Source organism: Pristiophorus japonicus, chromosome 5 (genome assembly GCF_044704955.1).
Source record: "Pristiophorus japonicus isolate sPriJap1 chromosome 5, sPriJap1.hap1, whole genome shotgun sequence".
Lineage (NCBI taxonomy): Eukaryota > Metazoa > Chordata > Chondrichthyes > Pristiophoridae > Pristiophorus > Pristiophorus japonicus.
The window spans coordinates 97,280,688-97,303,763 of NC_091981.1; the positions used below are offsets into that span (position 1 = coordinate 97,280,688).

Consider the following 23,076-nt stretch of genomic DNA (forward strand, 5'->3'; position numbering starts at 1 on the left):
GCTTTGAAGAGAAGAAAATAGCCCAGTAATGCCAATGAAGTGAGCAACATCTGTTTGACAGAGTGATCCATAAATACAAGAAAAATTTGCTCAGACCAGAAAATGTAACAACATATCATAAGTCACTAAAGCAAGGTAAAAAGTGACATCTATTCCTTCCAAATGCCAAGGATATACTCAGGTTTTGAGTTACAGAAAAAAAGATCAGCACTGTAGTAAACTTCTACATTTTTGTTAACTTCAACAATTTTATATTCTTACAAAACAGCATTAAACTTATCTATCCTCGGTTTTCAAGATGGTGCCGTTAGCGCCGGGTCCGCCCTGGGTCCGACCTGGGTCCGCTTGCTTTTTGCTGGCAGGATCCCGGGCGGTCGCTAAATCGGGCGATCTGCTCGAAAGTTCCACCCGGGGTGCTAGCGCAGTATTGCACGACAATTGACATCATCCAAACGCTCAAAACATCGGGCGGGTGCTAAGGTTTAGCATCGCTGCAAAACCACTGCCGAAGGTTCTGCCCCAGCACAAAATTTTGTTTGGCTCGTTTATCACCAAAAAACTCGTTTAAAAGGTCACAAACCCCTGGAAAATCCAGTCCTTTGTTGGAAAGAAAAGGGGTGGGTGGTTTTTGGCTTTGATAACACTAGGAACTGGTCCTGCAGTTTTTAAGTGTGCAGGGAGTGCAGGAAGCGCTACTGGACGCATGCAAGGCGTCAGACGGTAAAGAAAGGCCACTAAAAAAACAGAAAATGCTGCAAATATTCAGCAGGTCAGGCAGCATCTGTGGAGAGAGAAACAGAGTTCACATCTCAGATCAAGATGCTGCCTGACCTGCTGAGTATTTCCAGTATTTTATGCTTTAAATTCACATTTACAGCATCTGCTAGTAGAAGGAAGAGGAAGATGCAGAAGAGGAGGAAGCAGAAGAGGAGGAAGTGAAAGGAAGGGGGCAACCCAGACAACCCTTTCTGGCCGTGATATCCGCGATGGAATCATTCACCTGCGTACCAGTGACCACAACCACAATTCCCCTTTCAATATTTGTCCCACACCTTACCTTCCCTCTGTTACTGATGATCACATCGTCCTCTTGGCCACAATGTTGAAATAAAAGCCACCACAAAGCAAACTTTCCAATCCAACTTTATACATCTATCCATCCAATATGTCACCAAATCAACTCATCACCCTTATGCATTCCCTTAGTGACTGTCTTGTGTGAGCCTTCGCCTATCCTAATGATGTCATGCAGTACAATCCCAGTGGTTACAGTATGACTGCTGGAAGGCTCCTGACTTTCAGTGGAGCACACTGCAAATGGCCTTTCTGATTGACCTTGAGGAGCTGGTGGCTGGGAGTGTGAAATCGAGTGACGGTGATACTTCTTCACTCCTCTCTCCCTCTTCTTGGTCAACCACTGTTTGGGCTGGCTGCCTTACTTGGGTGTGTGAAATGAGGACGGCAAAAGGGTGAGTTGTGGTGAAGGGAAGGTGGAAAAGCAAGAGGTACTTACGAAAAGGAGGATAACAAATGAGGATACCAGCATTTTGTATCCTTTTAGCCCCATGGCTGGCCAGGGCTCAGCCATGCCCCTACCAAAAATGGCCAATACCGTTTCCTCCAAGGGGGTGAGGTGAAGCTAGGAATGGGAAGTGTGCCTCGTGTTTGATTGTTGATAGGTGAGTGATTGGGAGGGTAGGGGGAGTCATGCATGGAGAAGTGGGTGAGGCTAGTGGTTCACTTGATGGGAGACAGCTTTTAAAGATGCATTCACTGACCTTGACCACTGGTCTGAGGTCATGATGCTTATTTGCGCACTTGAGGGGAAAGCATAGGCTTGGCAGAACTGGGTGAGATAACCCATGTCTAGCAGCATTGTCTCGTGACTTGGAAAGAGATCTTTATAAATATTGCATTTGGTATGTTATGATTAGATCATTATGTGTATCTCTCTCTCACACACATACACACACATAACTGTAAGAAAATGTAAGCATGCTAACTGATAGGGTAACCTAAAGGTTCAAGGGGTTGCTTTTGGGTGAGGATATTATAGTTGAATTGCTCAATGCATGGATGATGTAAAAAACAGTGATTGTATCATCACATATAAGTCAAATAACCTTTAAACATATATTGTAGTTGTATTAGAAGCCATGCTATTAAAATGCCACTGTGACTGCGAGGCATTATAGGAAGCTCGACCAAACCAGACTAAAGCGTAGTGTCAGCATTTAACAGTAGCATTTGTTTTAAACATGTTCTTCACAAAACCTTGAATCAGGAACAATGAACAATGAACAAAGATAAGATAAACCAAAACTGCAAAAAGGTAGAAATCTGCCAAAGCCTACATGCTAAACTCTGTACTGGTTATGGAAGACACTGGTGTAATCATTAACCAATCACATAGGAAGGGCCAACGGTTGAGCAGCTTTCAGTCACAGATATATATGGACGTTTATTATCTTTGTAAATTGTCGAGCTTAAGCTTCCGCCCAATCATGTATAAAATCTGATGTAATTATCTGATTGGAGGGGGCCTTTGGTACACTGAAGTTCTCTCCCCTGCATGCTTGTAATAAAGTTTCTCGCATCAAGGCCTACCCATGACTCCGTGTGGTTTCTTTCCACAACACTATCAACAAAACACCGGTGATAATTCTCCCTGTGTCTCACGTGTCACTAATTTGAACGGGAACAATTTCTAACTGTTGACATAACACAGGTGATAATTAGAGGCTGTTTGTTTCAAAATTCAACTAATCTCTGTATTTGGAAAAAATCAAGTCAGAATATAATAAAACTGTCTGTCTCTTGCAGCCTAATGAGCTTTTTGAATTTGTAGAACACAAAACATAGGCAGCAAGCATGTGATCAGTGCTCTCATTTTTAATCAGTTCATCTCTCTCTCTCTCTCTTATACAGACACATAATATGTGTTTAAAAAAACACCACTTCTTTGTATCAGCATAAACTTTATCTGAATAAAGCTTTTAAAATTTGTCCTCTAACTTTTAATCAAACAATTTTGAAAAATGACTAAACAGAAACTGAAAAATATTCCACCATATTGATGCTACTGCTGACACATCCTGGGAAATTGGGTATACAGTACATGATCCGGCTGCACAATCCAAATCTAGTTTACAGCTTGTGCAAAAGTATCAAGTTCAAGCCCATGTTTTGGCGAAAATCCAAGGCCTTCAAGTAAAAACTTCAATGAAGACATTAAATCATGTATAAAATCTGATGTAATTGTCCAATTGGAGAAAGACTTTGGTACACTGAAGTTCTCTCCCCTGCATGCTTGTAATAAAGTTTCTCGCATCAAGGCCTACCCATGACTCCGTGTGGTTTCTTTCCACAATACTTTCAACAAAACACCGGTGATAATTCTCCCTGTGTCTCACGTGTCACTAATTGGAACGTGAACAATTTCTAACTGTTAACATAACACAGGTGATAATTAGAAGCCGTTTGTTTCAAAATTCAACTAATCTTTGTATTTGGAAAAAATTCAAGTCAGAATATGATAAAACTGTCTGTCCCTTGCAGCCTAATGAGCTTTTTAAAAAAGAAAATTCAATGGAAAATGTACTCCCGTTATTATGAAATATGTATTTAAAAATTTAAATTAAACTCTTAAGCCTAGAAATTCGGTTGCGAATCGCCCATTCTTTGGGTGCTACAATTCCGAATTGGGACCAAAATGGTGGCCGAGCACTGCACACACACTCCTGGTGCGGGCCACGCCGGACATCATCTTGGTGAGGGCGCCAGCTTGGTCGTTAGGAGCGTGCGCTAGAAGTACAGTATTTAGGCAGATCATGACATCTACGCTGACTCGATGCCAGCGCTGCCATTTTCATCGTCATCGCTGGAGTTAACACCCTGTCTTAACATTTGTTAAGCATCAGCAAGGTTCCCTCACCAGTGATATTGAAAGGGATCATCAACAACTTCCAGGTAACTTGCATTTAGATTTCTACTGGCTCCGTGTAAGTTTGTGGAACTGTTTGGAGCTTTATAGAGTTATTTAAAGTTGGTGATGTGACAGGAAGTGGTGCAAGTGGAGAAGGCCTTGCTTCGGACTGCAAGGGTCCTGGTCAGACTACTTGTTTCCAGTCATGAGGGCTTTGGTTGTCATCCCCCTTGGCCTGCAGCATGACAGGGAGATGGAGCAGAGGCACCAAAGAAGACAAGCTGCTCGCAGAAGGAGGAGGAGGAGGGGGAGAAGGGCTCTCAGCAGGAGGCATTACCCACCTGTGGTCTTCTGAGAGCAATTCTCTTACCTCAACCTGAGCCGGGAGCAGTGTCTTCCTGCGAAAGGTAATTGTGTCAGTGAGTGTGGTGAAATGTGTTTGGGTGATGTGCCTGTCACAGTTAAATAGCTGACAGTGAGATGAGGGTGTGAAGCTTGCAGCAATGGTAAGCGTGTGAGGGTGATGTGAAGCTATGAATGTGAGGTATGGTAAAGATTGTTGGTAGATGGGCAATGGCGGTGTGTACATTGAGCAGTATATGAGGCTAATAGTGAAGATGATGGGAAATGGCATTTGAAGACAAATTCACTGGCCTTGACCACTCATGTGAGGTCATTGAACCACTTCCTGCATGCGTCCAGTTTCTCACAGCTATACTGCTAGCATTGAACACATTGGCTATCTGCTCCCATTGAAGTCTTGTCTGTTGTCTGGAGGGCCTCCTCGCCCACTGAGGGAAGAGGACCTCTCTCCTGGAGCTGAGATCCTGGAAAAACACTTCCAGTGCTGAATCTGAGGACCTTGGTGCCCTTTCCCTGGCCTGTTGATCTATTACTCAGTTTTGCTGTTCAGATCAGTAGTTTCCAGAACTTGTTGCAGGAAGAAGGCACCTCCCCTTTAGGAGGTGCAGACTGCCTTTAAGTTATGCAGGCTAGCTTTAATTGGAGCAAACCTCACATGAACATGGGCCCCTGTTGAGTGTTCAGCCACTCAGCAGCAGACCTGCGAGGAGTCGACAGCACCCGAGGCAGTACAAATCCGGCGAATCCAAAAACAACAAAAAAAAGGGTCGAAATTTTCGTTCTGCACCTCCTATTAGCGCCTCCAGGGGGCGTTAGCGGAACGGGAAACTGTTTCTGCCGGGGGGGGGGGGGGGGGGGTGGTGGGGCGCTACCGGTTCCCACAAAATTGTGCAGGAGTTAGCAGAGGCGCAAATGCATTAGCGCTGCGCCTTCGCCAGGCACAGAGGAAATTGGCCAGCATCCTGTGAGGCCACCACGGGCAATGCCCACGTCAGTCTCTTGGATCGCAAACCGGGCCGGTCGCCCATCGCGGGGCGTAACTTAAAGGGGAGGTACACTGCACCGCGACCTTTAATTTTCCGCCACTTACCGGTCGGGCCTTTTCGCTCCTTTCGCAGGGTCCAGGCAGCAATCGTGATGCCCGGCACTCCCTTTCGGTGCCAGTCTGCGGCCACGGCACCCCTTAGCCCTGGTGGCCTAGTGGAGGCCTTCAAAGGGCCTACAGAGTTCGCAGCGCCCTCCCCATTAGTGGAAAGGGATGGGCATTGAAACGCATCCGCATTACACGGAGTGGTCGCGCAGCGCTTTGCGATGTGCCCGCGTAGTGCCCCGATCCCACTCCAAACGGAAGTGGAGCGCGCGACATTGCATTCCACTTCCATTAACTGAAATTTCGCAGCTGTAGGGGACTTTCGTGTCGGGCGCTGGAAGTCCCACCTCGCTTCGCTTCCCGCCCCCAAACAGGGGGGTAACCGAATTTCGACCCCAAGGAGTGACAGCATAGGACAGGAGGTAAGTGATTGGTTAGTGAGTATTAACATTTTTTTCTCTCAAAGCTAGGCAGTGGTTTAAACTAAGAGCTGTCAAACTATAATGCACTTTATAAAATTAATAACTTAACTAGTTAAACTAATTATTCAATTATTATTTATAATTCTATTAAAGACTTTAACTACTTAAATTAATAAAATAAGGTTAGAAGAAGATATGACAGAGCAATTGTGTGACTGGACTGCAGTACGTGGGAGTTTGTGGACAACGAGACTGTCCAGAGCAAAGACATCTGCAGTAAATGTCTGTCTGGAATCTCACCAGCTCAGAATCATTGAGCTGGAGTGTGAGTTGGAGACACACCAACACATAAGGGAGGGAGTGGAGTATCTGGACAGTTTGCTCCAGACTTCGGTCAGACCACGTAGAGAGGTGCAGGATCAGAACGGGGTCAGTGTGACCAATAATGTGCAGAGTAAGGGAAACCCAGGTGTGATAGAGAACAAGGATCCACAGAAATTGACCTATCCAACAGGTACAATGGACTTGCTACATGTGAGGATATGGATAAATACTGTCGGAAGGACAGCCAGAATGTGGACCATTGCACTTTGGAGCAGGAGGCTGTCCTAAGGGGGGAGGGGAAGAAGAGGAAGTTTTATGTGGTAGTTGTAGGGGATTCTATAATTAGGGGGACAGATAGCATCCTTTGCAAGCAAGATCGAGAGTCCCACAAGGTATGTGCCAGGGTGAGGGATATCTCAAACTGGCTTGAAAGGATATTGCAGAGGGAAGGGGAGTATCCTGTCATTATGGTCCATGTTGGGATCAACAACATAGGAAAGAGTAGGCAAGAGGTCCTGTTTGGGGAGTATTATATATGCATGCTTGTTTGTTGTGTGAAGTCTATAACACTGTTATGTAACACTGAATGTACCCTTACACTGTACATACCTTACCTGAACACCAGAGTGTGCTGCTGCTGGACCTAAGGCACACTGCAGATAACCCAGTATAAAAGGGAGCTCTCAGCTTGGTGTCCTCACTCAAGGAGCTGCAAATAAAGGACTACAGTCTACACAGTTTAAGTATCATACCCTGCCTCATGGAGTCATTACTAAAGGTGCCTACATACACTACAGGGAGTACCAGGAAATAGAAGCTAAATTAAAGAATAGGACCTCAAGGACTTATGGGCCCAAGTTTCGAGCCGCGCGTAGAACGGCGCAGTCCCGACCTGGACGCCCGTTTTTCGCGCCACAAAGTGCGCCTTAAAAAAAACCTCCGTATTCTCCACCTTCCTGCAGGTCCTCAGGCCCTCGGCGCAGCGCAGCATGAGCTGTGGGGGGGCGGAGCCAGGTCCCTGCGCTGAAAACAGTGCCGTGACCTCTGCACATGCGCGCTACAGTGGGCACGCAAGTGCAGTAGCTCCAGGCGCCCGAAACTGTGTGGGAGGGGCCCGAAGCATGCAGCCCCTAGCCCTGGCCGAATGGCCTCACTGGGGCTGCGTGAATAAGGCTCCTCCCACGCCCAGCTCCTGCTTCCTCCCGACCCGACCCGACTCCCGCTTCCCGCCTCCGAATCAGACCCGACCTGACTCCCGCTCCCCCCACCCCAATCCGACCCGACTCCCGCTCCCCCCCGCCCCGCCTCCGACCTGACCCGACTCCCGCTCCCCGCCGCACCCCCCTCCCTCCCCACCCGCCTCCGGACTGGATCCGACCTGACCTCCCTCTCCCTCCCTCCCCCCGACCCGAACCGAACCGACCTCCCTCCCACCACCCTCCCGACCCGACCCAACGCCACCTACCTGTAAATCTGATGCTGGGGACGGGCCCTGCCCGAAGTCTCGGGCCCGGCCCGTTCAGCCTCCCTCCCCCTTCTCCTTCCCCCCCACACCCCCCAATCTCCTTCCCCCCCATCTCCTTTCTCCCCCCCTCCCCTTCTCCTCCCCTCCCCCTTCTCCCCATCCCTCCCCCTTCTCCCCCTTCCCTCCCTCTGCTCCCCCCCCTCTCCCTCTACCCTCCTCCTTCCCCTCCCCTCGCTGTCAGAAACACAGACACTGACAGACAGAGAGAGACACACAGACAGACAGACAGAGAGATAGAGACACTGACAGAGACACACTGGGGTGGGGTGCATCCCAGCACGCTGTTGGAGGGCTCCCGGTGCTGCAGTCGGTAAGTAGAAAATGTTTTATTTATTGATTTAAAAAAAAAATTATTTCTTATTAATTTTTTTTAATTGATTTATTGGTTGATTTATTGATGTATTTATCATTTATTATTGATGATGGCTCTTTATTTGTAAAACTGAAGAGTTTAATGTTTGTAAACTTCCCTTTAAACCCCCCTCCCCACCATTCTCTATGCCTGATTTGTAACCTGTGCCTGATTTTTTAAAGTGTAGACAAGGTTTTTTCAAGCGTACAAAAATCTTCACTTACTCCATTCTAAGTTAGTTTGGAGTACGTTTTCACTGTGGAAACTTTGAAATCAGGCATCAGTGGCCGGACACACTCCCTTTTGAAAAAAAAATTCTGTTCCAAAGTGAAACTGTTCTACCTGACTAGAACTGCAGAAAAAATAAATGTGGAGAATTCCGATTTCTAAGATACTCCGTTCTACACCAGTTGCTCCTAAAAATCAGGAGCAAATCATGTGGAAACTTGGGGCCATAATCTCTGGATTATTACCTGAGCCATGTGCAAATTGGCGTAGGGATAAGTTGATGAGGGAAGTGAACACGTGGCTAAAGGAGTGGTGTGGGAAAGAGGGGCTTCATTTAATGGGGCACTAGCAGCTGTACCATTGGAACGGGCTCCACCAGTCTGGCCCAGGGTCCGAGCGGAAAGGATAAATAGGGCAGACACAAGGGGGACGAAATTGCCCACTGCTGGAAACGCGGCGCACCTATCCCGTTTCAGCTACTTTGACCGGCGCGATTGATGCAGTGGCCTCTTGAGCGAAATTCCGCTCTTTGGCTTTTTTTTCAGCGGCCCAGAACTCGGTCATAATGGGGGCGGAAGTCTGGTGATGAGAGAAAGTTTCCATGCTATGGGGCGGAAGTTGGGGGCGGGCGGACTGTCTTCCGCTGTCACACATCAGCGTAGTGCTGATAACATCATCACGCTGGCGCATCACCCGTCTCTCCCCTTCACTTAAAGGAGAGAGCTGCTGTCATTATTTAAGTTCGATCCACTGAACCACCCGGGAGGGTTCGGCCAGGCCAGCGTCTTGGCACCCAAAAGGGGATGCCAGGCTGCCTGTTGGTGGTCCAGCCGAACACAGCGGCATAATTGTCGGCCCAACATGGCAGTCAGCTGACAAAAAAAAAAGATGCCGGCCTCGGCAGTAGGCCCTCCCCTTTAATGGCAACCGCACCGCATTTTGAACAGACTCCAAGCACAGTGCAGCGGCAGAAAAAGCTGTCGGTGACACCGAGCGGTGGGAGCGAGATTTTCTCGGCGGAATTTCATGATTACGGGGGGAACATTGGTGGTGTGCGCTCTGATGACACACTTAGGACAGATCGGTAGCAGTGGAACGGTAGTGGGTGGAGCGGTTCACCGCCGGGATACCGCAGGAACGGAATTTTCACCCTATCCAGATTAACCTTTTTCTAAAATCTGTCATTACCATTTCAATTCGACCTATCATCGCTTTTGTCTCTCTAATCTCTCTTGTCTTCCACCCTATCACAGATCTTCCCTTTTGTTCTTTCTTCCCCTCCCCCTTTCAGTGCTTCTTAAGAATCTGTTCTTTTCGAACACTCGTCAATTCTGACAAAGGGTCGTCAACTCGAAACATTAACTCTGTTTTTCACTCCACATATGCTTCCTGTCCCACTGAGATTTCCAGCGTTTTCTGTTTTTAGTTCAGATTCCAGCATCTGCAGTATTTTGCTTTTGTGTTAGTGTTATTACCTGGTTTAACTGAATGGCAGACTTCAGTTTTGCAACCACCGCTTCCTGTGGTTGATCCCAAATTGTAGCTGTCCCATTACTTGTTATGTATGCTTTACATGCCGTTATCATCTGATTCGTCACCTGCAAATCAAAAAAAACAACGTACCAATATCAACTCAGTAGGAAAAAGATCATTCCCATTCAACTAGATTTTCTCATTTCCCTAATTTTATTTTAAGGTACAAATTATGCATTATTAAAAACATAAAAATAAATTAATATACTGTGAAAAATGGCCACTGGAGTGCATGTGATTTTATTTACTTTCCTTCTGTATTCTCATTTAAGAGAATTTTATCAATAAACTAAAATAAATACATTATAATTTTAGTATTATAGAAACATAGATACCTTCACAAACAAAGAGGTAATCTTCTCCGAAGTATTATAGTAACGGGAGATGCTATGAATCATTCGAATTGCATTGATCAACCCCGGGATCGCTTCCACCATGGAAACCTGCATTAACATTTAAAACACAAGTCTGTTTAAATCCTTTATAGGGTTCAGTGTGAGTGTTCTCAAATGGTAAGATTGTTATTCATTAATTGAATGTATATTTCATGGTTGTTTGAATTCCTCTCATTTTGCTTTATCTTGCTGGAAAAATAACAGCATATTAACAACTTACGGCAGTATTAATTTTAAATGCACAATTACAGGTGCAACATCCCTAATCCTGAACTCTGAAAACCGGAATTGTCCAAAGACCGAACATTTTGCACATAGCTGATGGAGTCGTCCGGAATCCGGAATTATTGTCCGAAAACCAGATATTTGAGGCAAAACCCAAAACCCAAACAAGAAAATCAAGTCTGAAATCCGGAATCCTCGACCGAATCTATGCCAGATTTCTGTTTTTTCCGGATTTTGGACCTCACTGCTCAAAACCCGGCACGGATTCAGTCGAGGATTCCGGATTTCAGACGATTGATTTTCTTGTCTGAAATCCGGAAAACCCCAAAACCAGTACAGATTCGGTCCCGAAGATTCCGGATTTCGGACATTATTCCTGTAATGTATAAATCGGCCAGCAAGTTCAGGGCATTAAGAGATATGCTGTGAGTTGCGAATCTCCAGAACTTGCTGGTCAATTTATGCTGTTCTGCCATTTGCTTTGCACAAACGGCATCTTGCCCTTAGCCTCCACGTTATCTTTAAGAACTTGCTGGATTTGCATATTAATTGTCCATTGAACTTGCCGCAGAAAGTTAGGGCTGGAACTTAACAGCGTAAGTACCTTTTTAACAATGTGATAATTGTTAATGCAATGCCAATCGACCTCACTGGGCCAGAAAGGGAACAATTTAAACTGTTCAGTCTCATTTCTGCATATTGTAAGTTGTTGTTAGAGATTCTAAAAATGTAAAATTTTAAATTTAGAAATTGTTCCTTACTTTTCCTTTGTCTCTTTTTTTCTCTCTGTCTTAATCCAATTTTTCTTTCCCTCTTTATTTCTCTTTCTGTTCCTAACTTGACTCTAATTCAGCCACCTTCTCCATTGTTTCTCTGTTTCTTTCTCAATCCTTAAATCTTATTGGTTAAGGAGATACACTATTGGTCCTGCCTTTCACCAAGATCCAAGATGCCCCATTGCCTTCGCCACACCATTACAAGCTCACACTTCCAGCAAGTTACAGTGCAAAGAAATTTCAAATTGAAGGATGCAGGAAAAAGTATAACTAACAGCGTAAGGTGCGAGATGCCCCCCTCCAGCAAGATCTGGTCCATTATTCAAAATTTATAGCAAACCACTTTTTGCTAATGTGACATAACAAAATGTATATTTAAGCCATTACAATAGAGTAATGGTGGGATAAATATAGATGCAAAGATGTAATATGTTATCTTATCAAAATGGATACTCATGGCATATGAGGCACTTGACTGCCAATCCAAACGCTGAGCCTTGTGACTGCCTGTTAGTCAATCACATTAGTTATAGAAAATCTGGTTGGTTCTCTGCTAGATTACAAGGTAAATCATCAAAGATAACTAAAAATGTTATCTCAGCAAAGAGAAATATGGACATTTTATTTTCTCCAGTCCCTGTAAATTGTAATCTGATAAACAATAAAAATGTATTATGAACAAAGTGATCTGTGATCCAGACAGCTCGTGCTCTTGGATGAAAAAGGACAAGTAGATTGCAAGTAAAGGAAAATGTGGAGCAACATAAAAGAAATTATGATACTATCCATTTATTGTAACAGTAGGAGTTTGTAATTACTTACAGGATCACTGTTGTACAATGGATCACAGAATTTCTCTAGTGTGTACAGGTACTTCACGTTGTCTTTAGCCTCATTGGCTGCATCAGTGATTCGCGTGTCCAGCTCTCGCCAGGTCTAGAAATACAATACACAATACAGAATTATTTTGACTAAGTAAGAAAGCCAGATAATAATGATTTGCGCTAAGGTCAATTATTCCCTACTATTTTCAAAAAAATAACCTGCTGAATATGCTTCATTCAGCCTGATACTGGTTAACCCTTGTAAAGGAGTACACCATACAACAACAAAAATTATGTTGTTTATTGTGGCAAATTGCACAACCAGGATCTGCAAATTTTGTGAAAATCAAAAATTTAGCAAAAGAAAAAAGGTAAAATGAATTAAATAAAATGTGTATGAAATTTGGAAATCATTAAATTAATTAAATAAACATATGGGCTTCAGGGACTAAAAGCAGTCTTAAATAGAAAAGGGTGAAAGTATAATAATTAAGTAATAATAAAAATGGGCAGGTAAAACAGCTTTGCAAAGATTCAGGTGAAATAAATTAAATAAATGGGACACAAAGTCGCCAATTAAACAAAAATGGAACATGGCTAAATAAATTAAATAAAGAAACAGCCTTTATGAATTCAAAGTAGCATTATACAGAATTGAAGATTGAAAAAAAATGAATTAAAGTGCAACACTAATAAATTAATTCAATAAAGAGGGAATGTGACAAAATTAATTAAAAATAGACACAAATTTCATGAATTCAAAATGGCATCATACAAAATTGAGAAAATAAATTAATGCAATCACCAATGGCACAGATAAGATGAATATGACTACAATTGACTGGTATGGTAACTGCATCAGACAAGTCCCAGGCACTTTCAAAAGACACGGGCATGCAACACTGAAGAACTTGCTACTGGCAAAAGTATATTAAAAGGATTACACATTCTGTGAACTTCAGAGGTTAAAAATGTACAACACAGGCAAAAGTAAGACAGGGTCTAAGGGGGACAGTGGAGAAGAGGTAAATCAAAAAGGAACATATGTAATAATTAAAAGTTAAAGAAAACCTGAGTTCAAAGAGAACAAAAGAGTGAAGGGGTATCACAAAGCGTGCACGAAGTGAATTTAAACTATAAGTAGACAAACACAAGAAACAAATGGGGACAAAGGACAGAAGCAAATTGTAAAGAGAAAGTGTAAGTAATATGGAGGCTATGAAGTGTGCTCGATGTATGATGTTTACAAAGGGGAAAGCCAAGTTTAACAGAAGGGCGAAGAAACACAATTGTTTACTGATAAATAAGCTGTTCCTACCACTGCCACTCTGCCATTGCCCTTGTCACTGCCTGTCAGCCACCTAGCCCATACCAAGGTGGTGCAGTCTACAGCCGGGCTTTCTAGACCCACAAATGCTCAAGGTGTTCCTGCAAGGGCATTTGTCCTCTCCCACATTGAAAGTCAGAGGCCTTCCACCAGCGATGCTGCAGCCACTGCGGTAGTACTTTGTAGGAGCACAAGAGTAGGAAAAGGCACACGAAAGACAGACACTAAGGGGTTGCACAAGTGTGATTAGTTGACATTATTCTTTTGATTTGAATTTGACAAATTTATGAATTTTGTTTGGAATGTGTGTTTTGTGGTGGCTCTCATTTCAGCTTTGTGCCCAGGAAGACGCTGTGATGTTCCGTGACAGAGTGATGGTGAGATGGGGAAATGGTGAGCAATGGGGATCTGGCGTTTCCTTCATTGGAACCGGAGTCTGATGAGCGCTCACGGACAGCCCATCCGGAAGGGGTATTTACTGCCCGTCATCTCCTCTTCCTCTTTCTCCTCCTGAGGTGGTCCCAAAACCTGTGTGGCATAGGCTGCGCGTTCATGGTGGCAGAGTTGTAGAGCATGCAGCAGACAACCACGAAATGGGAAACTTGCTCCGGTGAGTACTGGAGAGCTCCTCCCGAGCATTCAAGGCAGCAGAACCGTTGCTTGCACACAAGATAGTCTGCTCAATGATGTTCCTCATGGGAGGATGGCTTTCATTATATGAGTGCTGGGCAGGAGTGGTGGGGCTGCAGAGGGGAGTCATCAGCTGAGCAGCAACCCTCGGGTTTGACGTGATGGCTTAAAGATTGCTGTCACACCAGACTGGCACAGGATGAAGGCATCATGACTGCTGCCAAGATAGCAGGCATTGACCATCAGGATGTGCTGGGCGTGGTCGCACAACAACTGCACATAAATTGAGTGGTAGCACTTGCGGTTATGGAACATCTCAGGATTGGTACATGGTTCCCGCAAAGGGACATGTGCAGTCGATGGCACCCTGCACTATGGGGAAGCCTGCTGTTGTGTTCATACTTTATTTGTTTGTTACAGCTCACAGGACGGGCATTAGGACCATGCGGGAGCTATTCACAGTTGCTGTATTCATTCTGGTTCATGCCGGTTTGGGACACCATTTTGGGTTGTATAAAAGCACAGTTAAGTTAAGTTACATTTCTCCTGGCTCAGTTTGTTAGTTATTTACATGTACCAACATAATTTGGCGACGAAGGTGACTCAAATTAACCTTCCTAATTCCACCCCCCCCCCGCCTTTCCTCTCCACACCTGGGGACCCTCCAATTCCGTGGCTAAGATGGATAAAAAGATTTTCTACCTACATCACGGCGAGTGGGTTAGACGGCAACAACATAACACCAGCCCGCTGCCATGCAATACTTATCCACTGCCTCGACACCGAAGGCCAACGCATCTTTGGCCAAATCGAAGACACGGAGTCCTACCACACAACGGTCAGCGCCCTAGAGAACTATTTTGGGCCAAAGAAAGGTTTTGTGATGGAGAGATACCAATTTCATAAAAGGGAGCAAGGGAACGGTGAACCAATCAACCATTACATCATTTCATTAACTGAACTGGACACTACATGTAACTTTGGAGCACTCAGAGGAAATGATCAGGGATCAAATTATTGAGAAAACAATGATCCCCCGCATTCGGGAACACTTGATGGAGGATAACAAACTGACATTAGACAAAGCAATTAATTTGGCCATCCAAATTGAATCAGTGCTTTCCCATTCAAAAGCAATCAGATCCCCTGCTCCCCGTGCAGCAGACTGCATCTTACAGCCCATGTGCAAAGCGTTCGTCCAAAGCGGAAATCACAGCAGAGACCCATTATGGATCGCGGGCCTAACTTCCACTGCTTTAACTTTGGGGACAAATCACATTCAACAAAGAGTCCTAAATGCCCTGCGTGTGGGAAGAAATGCTCTGCATGTGGTAAAATGAACCATTTTGCTAGTGTCTGTCGCTCATCGCAGCATATTTGACATGTGGACGACCCCGATAGTGATAAACCCAATATGATTTACACCGTTAGTGACATTTCACAAATCAGTTCGGGCAAATTCAAGGACTATGAGGTAAACAATGATGGCAAATGAGCCAAAGTCTCCATTTTGAGCGAGGCCGTGTACAAAATCTACTTCACGCACTGTCAACTGCTGCCCGCATCTTCCATTCTACATGCGTACTCCGACTCCAAAACTGAGATACTTGGGGTCATATCTGTCCCAATGTACTACAAGGACATAACATTGGAGAACTTTTCCTTTCATGTCGCGAAGGGACGTAGCCTCCTGGGTGTTAACCTTTTTGACAAGCTTGGGTTCAAAGTTTATGACCCAATTGGCACACCTGTGTACACGGTGGACATTGACATGCAGTGTCCCTCAATCTTCACAGGGTTTGGCGTGACAACAAAATTCTGCCATCGTCCCCACATTAACCCTTCTGTCAAAGTGGTTACGCAGAGACTTCGCCGTCTCCCATTCGCAGTTCGCGACCAATTATCCACAGAATTAGCGCGACTCGAATCTCAGGGAATCATTGAGAGCATCGACTCCTCACCCTGGATCCCCAACTTAGTCATTGCTTGGTGTAAAAATGGGGAGATCCGCCTATGCATCGACGTGAAGGAGGTCAATAAGGCCATCATCCCCGACAAGTACCCACTTCCTACGATCAACGAACTTTCTTCAGAATTCCATGGCTCAATAGTCTTTACGAAACTCGACATATGCCGCAGTTACCTGCAAATACCCCTAGCGGAGGACAGCAAACTACTCACGACATTCACGACGCATGATGGTCTGTATCAGTATTGGCGCACGTCCTACGGACTATATTCTGTACCGTGCATTTCAGAAGATTGTCACTACTATGCTAGCATGCGTAGAGGGAGCCCTCAACCTGCTTGACAATATCGTCGTCCATGGACGGACAATGGAAGAACATGACCAGCGGCTTCACGCAGTTATGGCTAGATTTGCTACACATAACATTACACTTAATGCTGATAAGTGTATATTCACTGCTGGAGAAATAAACTTTCTGGGCTACAGAGGCACAGCACAAGGTGTCAACGACGCTTGACACCATTGACGTGATCCAGCGAATGCAGGAGGCTACCAACGTTAAAGAACTTTCTTCATTCCTCAGCACTTGCAACTCCTATCTGAAGTTCGTCCCACACTACGCACACATTGCCAAACCACTTCGCAAATTGCTGCGCAAGGACGTCCCTTGGGAATGGACAGATTCCCAGGCTCAGGAATTCACCATGCTTGAGAAAATCACATCCCCTCCTATCCTCGTGCACTTTGATCCGAATGCCACTGCGTATGTCACCTTGGATGTCATCAGGCGCCGCCATGGGTACCATGCTCTCGCATTAGATTGACAGCCTGGAACGCCCGGTCGCCTTCGCCTCTCACACGCTTTCGTCTGCAGAACGTAAATACTCTACAGGGGAATGTGAAGCACTCGCTTGCATCTACGCATGTGAACACTGGCACATCTATCTCTATGGTGGGAAATTTACCCTCCGTACAGATCACCAAGCGCTAACTAGGCGACTCGCTACAATTGGATCTGGGCACAGACCACTACGAATCAGCCGATGGTCAGATCGCCTTCATCAGTATAACTTTGATGTACAGTACATCGCTGGCAGTCGCAATTACATAGCTGACATGCTCAGCCGCTCGACACCTGTTTCGGATTCTGGTGCTGACTTGTTCACAGATGATGACACATCACGATCAAGTCCATCAGAAACCTTGTCTCCTGCGACAAACTCAAAACCGAATCACAGAGTGATGCCACACTCCAGCATGTGAGTCACTTCCTCCAGACTGTGTGGCCTAAGCAAATTCTGGAAGAACTGAAAACATTCCACAGGCTTTGCGATGAATTTGCTGTTTGGGACGATGGCTGCCTAGCTCGTGGTGATAGAGTCTCGTCGCCAAGAGAATGCAGAAAACAGGCAGCGGAAAGAGCGTACGGCAAACCAGTCCCACCCATCCTTTCTTTCAACGACTGTCTGTCCTACCTGTGACAGAGAATGTAATTCCCGTATTGAATTGTACAGTCACCTAAGAACTCACTTTTAGAATGGAAGCAAGTCTTCCTCAATTTCGAGGGACTGCCTATGATGATGATGATGGTGATAGAGTAGTAATTCCCAAGTTGCTTCAACAGCGTGTTCTCTCATTGGCACATGATGGACACCCTGGCATTGTCCGCATGACGTAGAGATATAGCGATTCAGTATGGTGGCCGGGGATTGACACTCGCATCGAGGAGTTTGTCTTCCATTGTGAAGCATGCAGTCTGAGCGAAAAGGCCACAAACACATCCGACCAGCGCCAATGAAGCCCATTCCATGACCACAAAGACCATGGCAACAGCTTCAGTTGGATATCTTCGGTCCAGTTGATGCTGCTCCACAACAACAATGTATCCTTGTTGTAGTACATAGCCTGCATTCTAAATCGCTACAAGTTCATCACTATTCTGCGGCATATGTTCACGAGGTGGGGTCTCCCAGGTCATAATCACTTGACTGGACCACAGTTTGTGTCCGACCAGTTTGTGGATTTTCTCACGCGTCATGCTATCGAGCATCGCCTAACTGCTCGGTACAATCCCCAAAGCAATGGAGGTGTTGAGCGATTTAACCATGTCATCAAAGTGGGTTTGAAAGCCAACCTCACAGCAGGCCAAACATTCGACGACGCGATTCAAACCATTCTCCGCACATTTCAACAAAGCACTCGCTAACGGGGAAGACAGCCGCTGAGCTCATGATTGGGCGGAATCTTCGCTGGCTACTGGACATTCTCAAACCCCAGCCAAACCTCGCGCCAAGATAACCACACTCGCATCCCAGATTTCAGAACGCCAACGAAAAGCGAAGTCGTACACGACAAAAAATGACGTGCTCAAAAGCCCCAAAAGAAGAACGGGGATTGGGTCAGTTAAGCGCCCAAACCTTAATCATAAGCTTGTATCTTCACTTTTGCCTCCAAAACAGATCGGATGAAAGTTCAGCCCTCACACCTACTCGCTCAATGATGGAACTCGTTGGAACGCTCGTAGACTGATCCCAACTCGCAGGCCAACAGACCAGCAGGATGGGACAGAGGCACCGACTGTTTCCCAACCGAAAACTTCGATCAAACACAGCAAGCTCCACGCCAGTCTCAGTGTATCAGAACATGGCCTGGCTATCTCAAGGACTTTGTCTGTTTATAGACTGTGGTTTTAAAAAGGGGGGAAATATGTTGTGTTCATACTCTATTTGTTTGTTACAGCTCACAGGACGGGCATTAGGACGCTGCGGGAGCTATTCACAGTTGCCATATTCATTCTGGTTCATGCCAGTTTGGGACACCATTTTGGGGTGTATAAAAGCAGAGTTAAGTTAAGTTACATTTCTCCTGGCTTAGTTTGTCAGTTATTCTACATACACAACACCTGCTATCCTGGCAAGCCACATACGCACTCGTCCTGCTTCTTTCCGTTCAGAGAGAAGACAATGAAGTCCCTTCTCCTGGAATAGAGAACCACTGTGACCTCCTGGATGCAGCATGGATGGCAAACTGAGAGATGTTAGCTATGTCGCCTGCTGCAGACTGCAAGGATGTGGTGGTGACTGAGAGTCATCGTTACCCTGCTCTGAGGCTGCAGGTCTGGTTCCAAGAGGTGGTAGAGTTTCAGGACCATGTCCTTGGTGAAGCAGACCAGCAGAGCTCCTTGCTTAAGTGCAGGTAGGAAGAGTGCTCTCGGAAAATCCTATGTGGGTAAGGCCTCCTGCTGAGAGCCCTTCCTGGCCCTCCTCCCTCTGCGAGCATCTTGTCCTCCTCTTCACTGCCTTTGCTGCATCTCTCTATCAAACTGGTGCGTGACTGGGAGCAAATGGTGTGAGCAGAAACCTTTAAATGAGAAACAAGGCCTTCGCTACTTGCAGCACCACTCCATGACCACAGCAACTGTAAACAACGCTAAAAAGCTCCAAACGGTTGCACAAACTTAGACAAAGCCAGCAGAACTGAAAATGCAAGTCAGCTGCAAGTTGTCGACGATCCCTTTAAATAGCACTGCTGGGGGCTCCTTCCTGTTGCTGAATGTTTGGTCAACTAATCGTGATTAAGAGAGGGTGTTAAAAGGAGCAGCGACATCCACAATGGCAGATTGTGCATCAAATCAGCATTGCACGCTCATTGACTTCACAGTCTGCCTCATAAGTAGAGCGAGCGCCGGCAACTGCAGTGCTAGAGATCTCCCCAAAATGACAGCTGCTGCAGGAACCGCCATAAGCGGGCAGAGGCGAGTTGACCAATGTTTTCATCAAACCGGCCTTAATAAACTCCCGAACTTTGCAGCCAAAGACAAGTGCTGAGGGAAGTGGATGGATTAAAGTTGGCAAAAATTATTAAAAAAGGTAAGAACCACTGTGAAGCTACCCAATACGTTACACTAACAAACAGATATCAGGCTCTATCTAACAATGCATGCCTGTCCCATTGATGCCCAAGGCCCGTCTGATCCAATTCTCAGGCAGTCTTGCAAAAAGGCGTGCGGCCAACCCGCCTGTTTCTAGCGGGAGGCTGCATACATATGCAAATCAGGGTCCACCCCAGTTGTTGGACCCCAATTATAATTTTCAGGTACAAATGGGTGGAGCATACTTTTGTACTATGTGTTGAACAGCCTAACCAGCGGTGCTTACAGTGACCACTGGAGGCCACTCAAAAACAGCTGAGGAATTGTTTTGTTTCTTGGTGCCAGCGCATAGTCAGCATATTATCCAGAGCATAGGTCAACTGCAGTGTAAAGCTCACTCTGGCTCAAAAAGATACCTCAATTCTGACCTCAGATAAGGTTTCCCTCCTACAATAATAACATTTCACGTGTCAGGTGATTTCCATGATTGAGATTTATAGACGGTGTTGCGTTGTGAATTTGTTACTGGCAAAGGCTAAATTGACACTACTCTAAACTCAATTCATTTAGGACCCTCACTGTTAAGAGAGGACATTCTCATTACACTAGCCTATATTAAATTCACATAGGTACCAGAGGTTTGAAAGGTACAAATTTAACCTACTGTCTCACCCACTTCCTAAATTTTTGTAAAGTTCAAGCATTGAAAAAGATGAAAGGAAACACCTTAAGAAGTTTAGATTTTGCTGTTGTAAGAACTCCAAGCACTGCCTTCACATCCTGACCCTTCAGTTGATCCAGCAGATAATTGAACCTTGACATCCGTTTCTTCCAGTGATCCAATTCTGCACGTGGACCGAGATCATCAGCTTCCTTACGCAATTGTTCACTTTCAGCAAGAACCTGGAATTGCAGAGTAATATTGAGTGGGATAGTTCAAATTCAGTATTATATTGACAATGCTCATGCAATGACACATTTCACTAATACACTGCTCACTGTGCTACCATTATTGACATTTTTTGTTATTCAGTCCCAATACTAAAATGTTTAGAGGTAGTTTTGTTCAGGTTTCTGCCAGGCACAAGACAAATGCACTATTTAACAAAAAAACATCTGAATCCATTCCAGTAATGGATTCCAAATGATTTACTATCATTTTTTGGTGTTGAACTTCAAAAGACTTTTAACCATATTATATCTGGAATAAATAATAGCTCCTTGGATGAGGTACAGTAGAGAAACCTGGCACCATACAACTATACCACAGCAAGGAGTGAATGCCTTCAGGAGTGATGGTGGGAGGAGAGAAACATTTATTTTAAAGAAATACAAGAATAAATGCGGAGTTAAAATTTTTTTAAGTTTTTATAAATCCTTACTGAAAATGTTAATTGTTTCAAAACTGTCTTACTGACAAAGTCAGTAGATATATCTGTTTCATTATTTTGATAAGACATCACATTAGCACAGTGGACCCTGGCAGACTGTACTATAGAGCATCTTAATCCTACAAGTCACTATGTAGTGAGCACTTGATCTCAGCTAGAGGGATGAGAAGACAAGCTATTTTAGAGGGAAAACTGGAACTCAAATTTAGCTAACGTAATGTATACACGTCCACAATCATACTGATGCAGGACAGCATTGGTGAGGCCTGATGACAGATTGCTTTGTCCCATCAAAAGTAAACCCATGCTGAGGAATCAAATTTAGGAATGAGATGCTATTTTCAGAAAGTAGGATTTTGACCTTAGTCATAGCCAGTCAACTATACACTTACATGTAAGCAATTATTTATTTTGGCAAAACAAGCTATAGAAGAAAATTAACCACAAAATAATGTTATCCAAAAATACCTGAGCACACAAAACACTTAATTTGTTTTCATGTAAAGACTGTTATGGAATATGAGACCATGGGCTCAATTTTCCCCAGTGATTTGCGTCATTGTTTTGGTGCGCGCCACTTTTTTTGACCTAAATTTTAAAATCCAAGTTTCCCCAATATTTGTGCGCCAGTGTAACTCAGTTAGTTACGATTTTTTTTAGGATTGTTTTTTTTGGGGATCATAGGGGACATAACCTGATGTCTGCATCAGTTTTTCACAATTGTGGAAGTTTGGCCAATTTAAATTTCTCCTAGGATGGCATATGGGACCAGTCTCGAAAAATCTTCTGGGCACTTAAGAAAAACCAGCACACATTAAAAAATCGGCACAGAAAGACGGCATTGTTTTTAAGTGAAGTTTTGGAGGGAGTCAAGAAAACATAAATATCCATAATCAAGCTTAAATTTTTAAAACTTAAAATGCAGAAAATGGAAGTTTAATGGAATTCTTTAAGTTTTCATTTTTTATAACGGACACACCACCACCGAACGCCTCCAAACCGGGCTCGAGGATCAGAGCCGGACACAGGGGCTCGGGCTCGGCTTGAAAAGAAGCTCGGGGAGGGCGAAGGGGCTGTGGAAGGCGAACGGAAGGCATGAGAAGCCTATGCTACGCATCAAATGAAGCCCCGGGGGGGGGGGTCCCGACCTTTGCGTCTGCTCAGACCTGGGTGTGGTCCATACTAGGGCATCGACCTTGGAGAGAGAGAGAACAAAGAATCCTTGTCCTGCCTGCCATTTTGAGCTTCTTGCAAAGGTACAATTTAATCACGGAGGCAATACTGACAATGCCTTCTGCGTGATGGTGCTGCGGAGGAGACAATTGATTTGATGTCATCGCATGAGGAACATCAGAGCACGTAGGGTGATGGGCAGGCCTTGCCCACGTCGGGTATATGGAGACAGGCGTTCATATCTGCACCTGAGTGATGTAGACTATGTCAGAAGGCTGCGTTTCCGCAAAGAAGTTGTAACTGAGATCTGAGAATTAGTAAAAGCAGACCTGCAACCTAGAAACGTCAGGTTGACTGCTTTGTCAGATGAAGTGAAGGTTACAGCTGCACTTGCATTCTATGCATCTGGAACGTTCCAGGCTACAACTGAGGATATGCAATACATATCTGCATTCGGCAGTGACTGCTGCACTATATGTCTGGAGGAATGACTACATAAAGATCCCCATGACCGCCCATGCAATGCATGAAAGGACTGTGGGCTTCTCCAGGATTGCTGGCTTCCCAAATGTACAGGGTTGCATTGATTGTACCCACATCGTCTTACGAGCGCTTTTGGAGGATTCCAAGATGTACAGGAATAGAAAAGGCTTCCACTCCATTAATGTGCAACTCATGTGTGACGACAGGCATCGCATCATGTCAGTTGATGCAAGATACCCTGGGAGCAGCC

General features: G+C 44.9%; 1 protein-coding gene across 1 annotated transcript in view; it reads right to left on the reverse strand.

The window, feature by feature from the left end:
* dnah5 (dynein, axonemal, heavy chain 5) overlaps positions 1-23,076 on the reverse strand; it is a 457,249-nt gene that overhangs the window by 385,401 nt on the left and 48,772 nt on the right. The window contains 4 exon segments of the mRNA XM_070880791.1: positions 9,705-9,827; positions 10,098-10,205; positions 11,981-12,094; positions 20,506-20,682. Of these exon segments, the coding sequence (XP_070736892.1) occupies positions 9,705-9,827; positions 10,098-10,205; positions 11,981-12,094; positions 20,506-20,682 (522 nt within the window).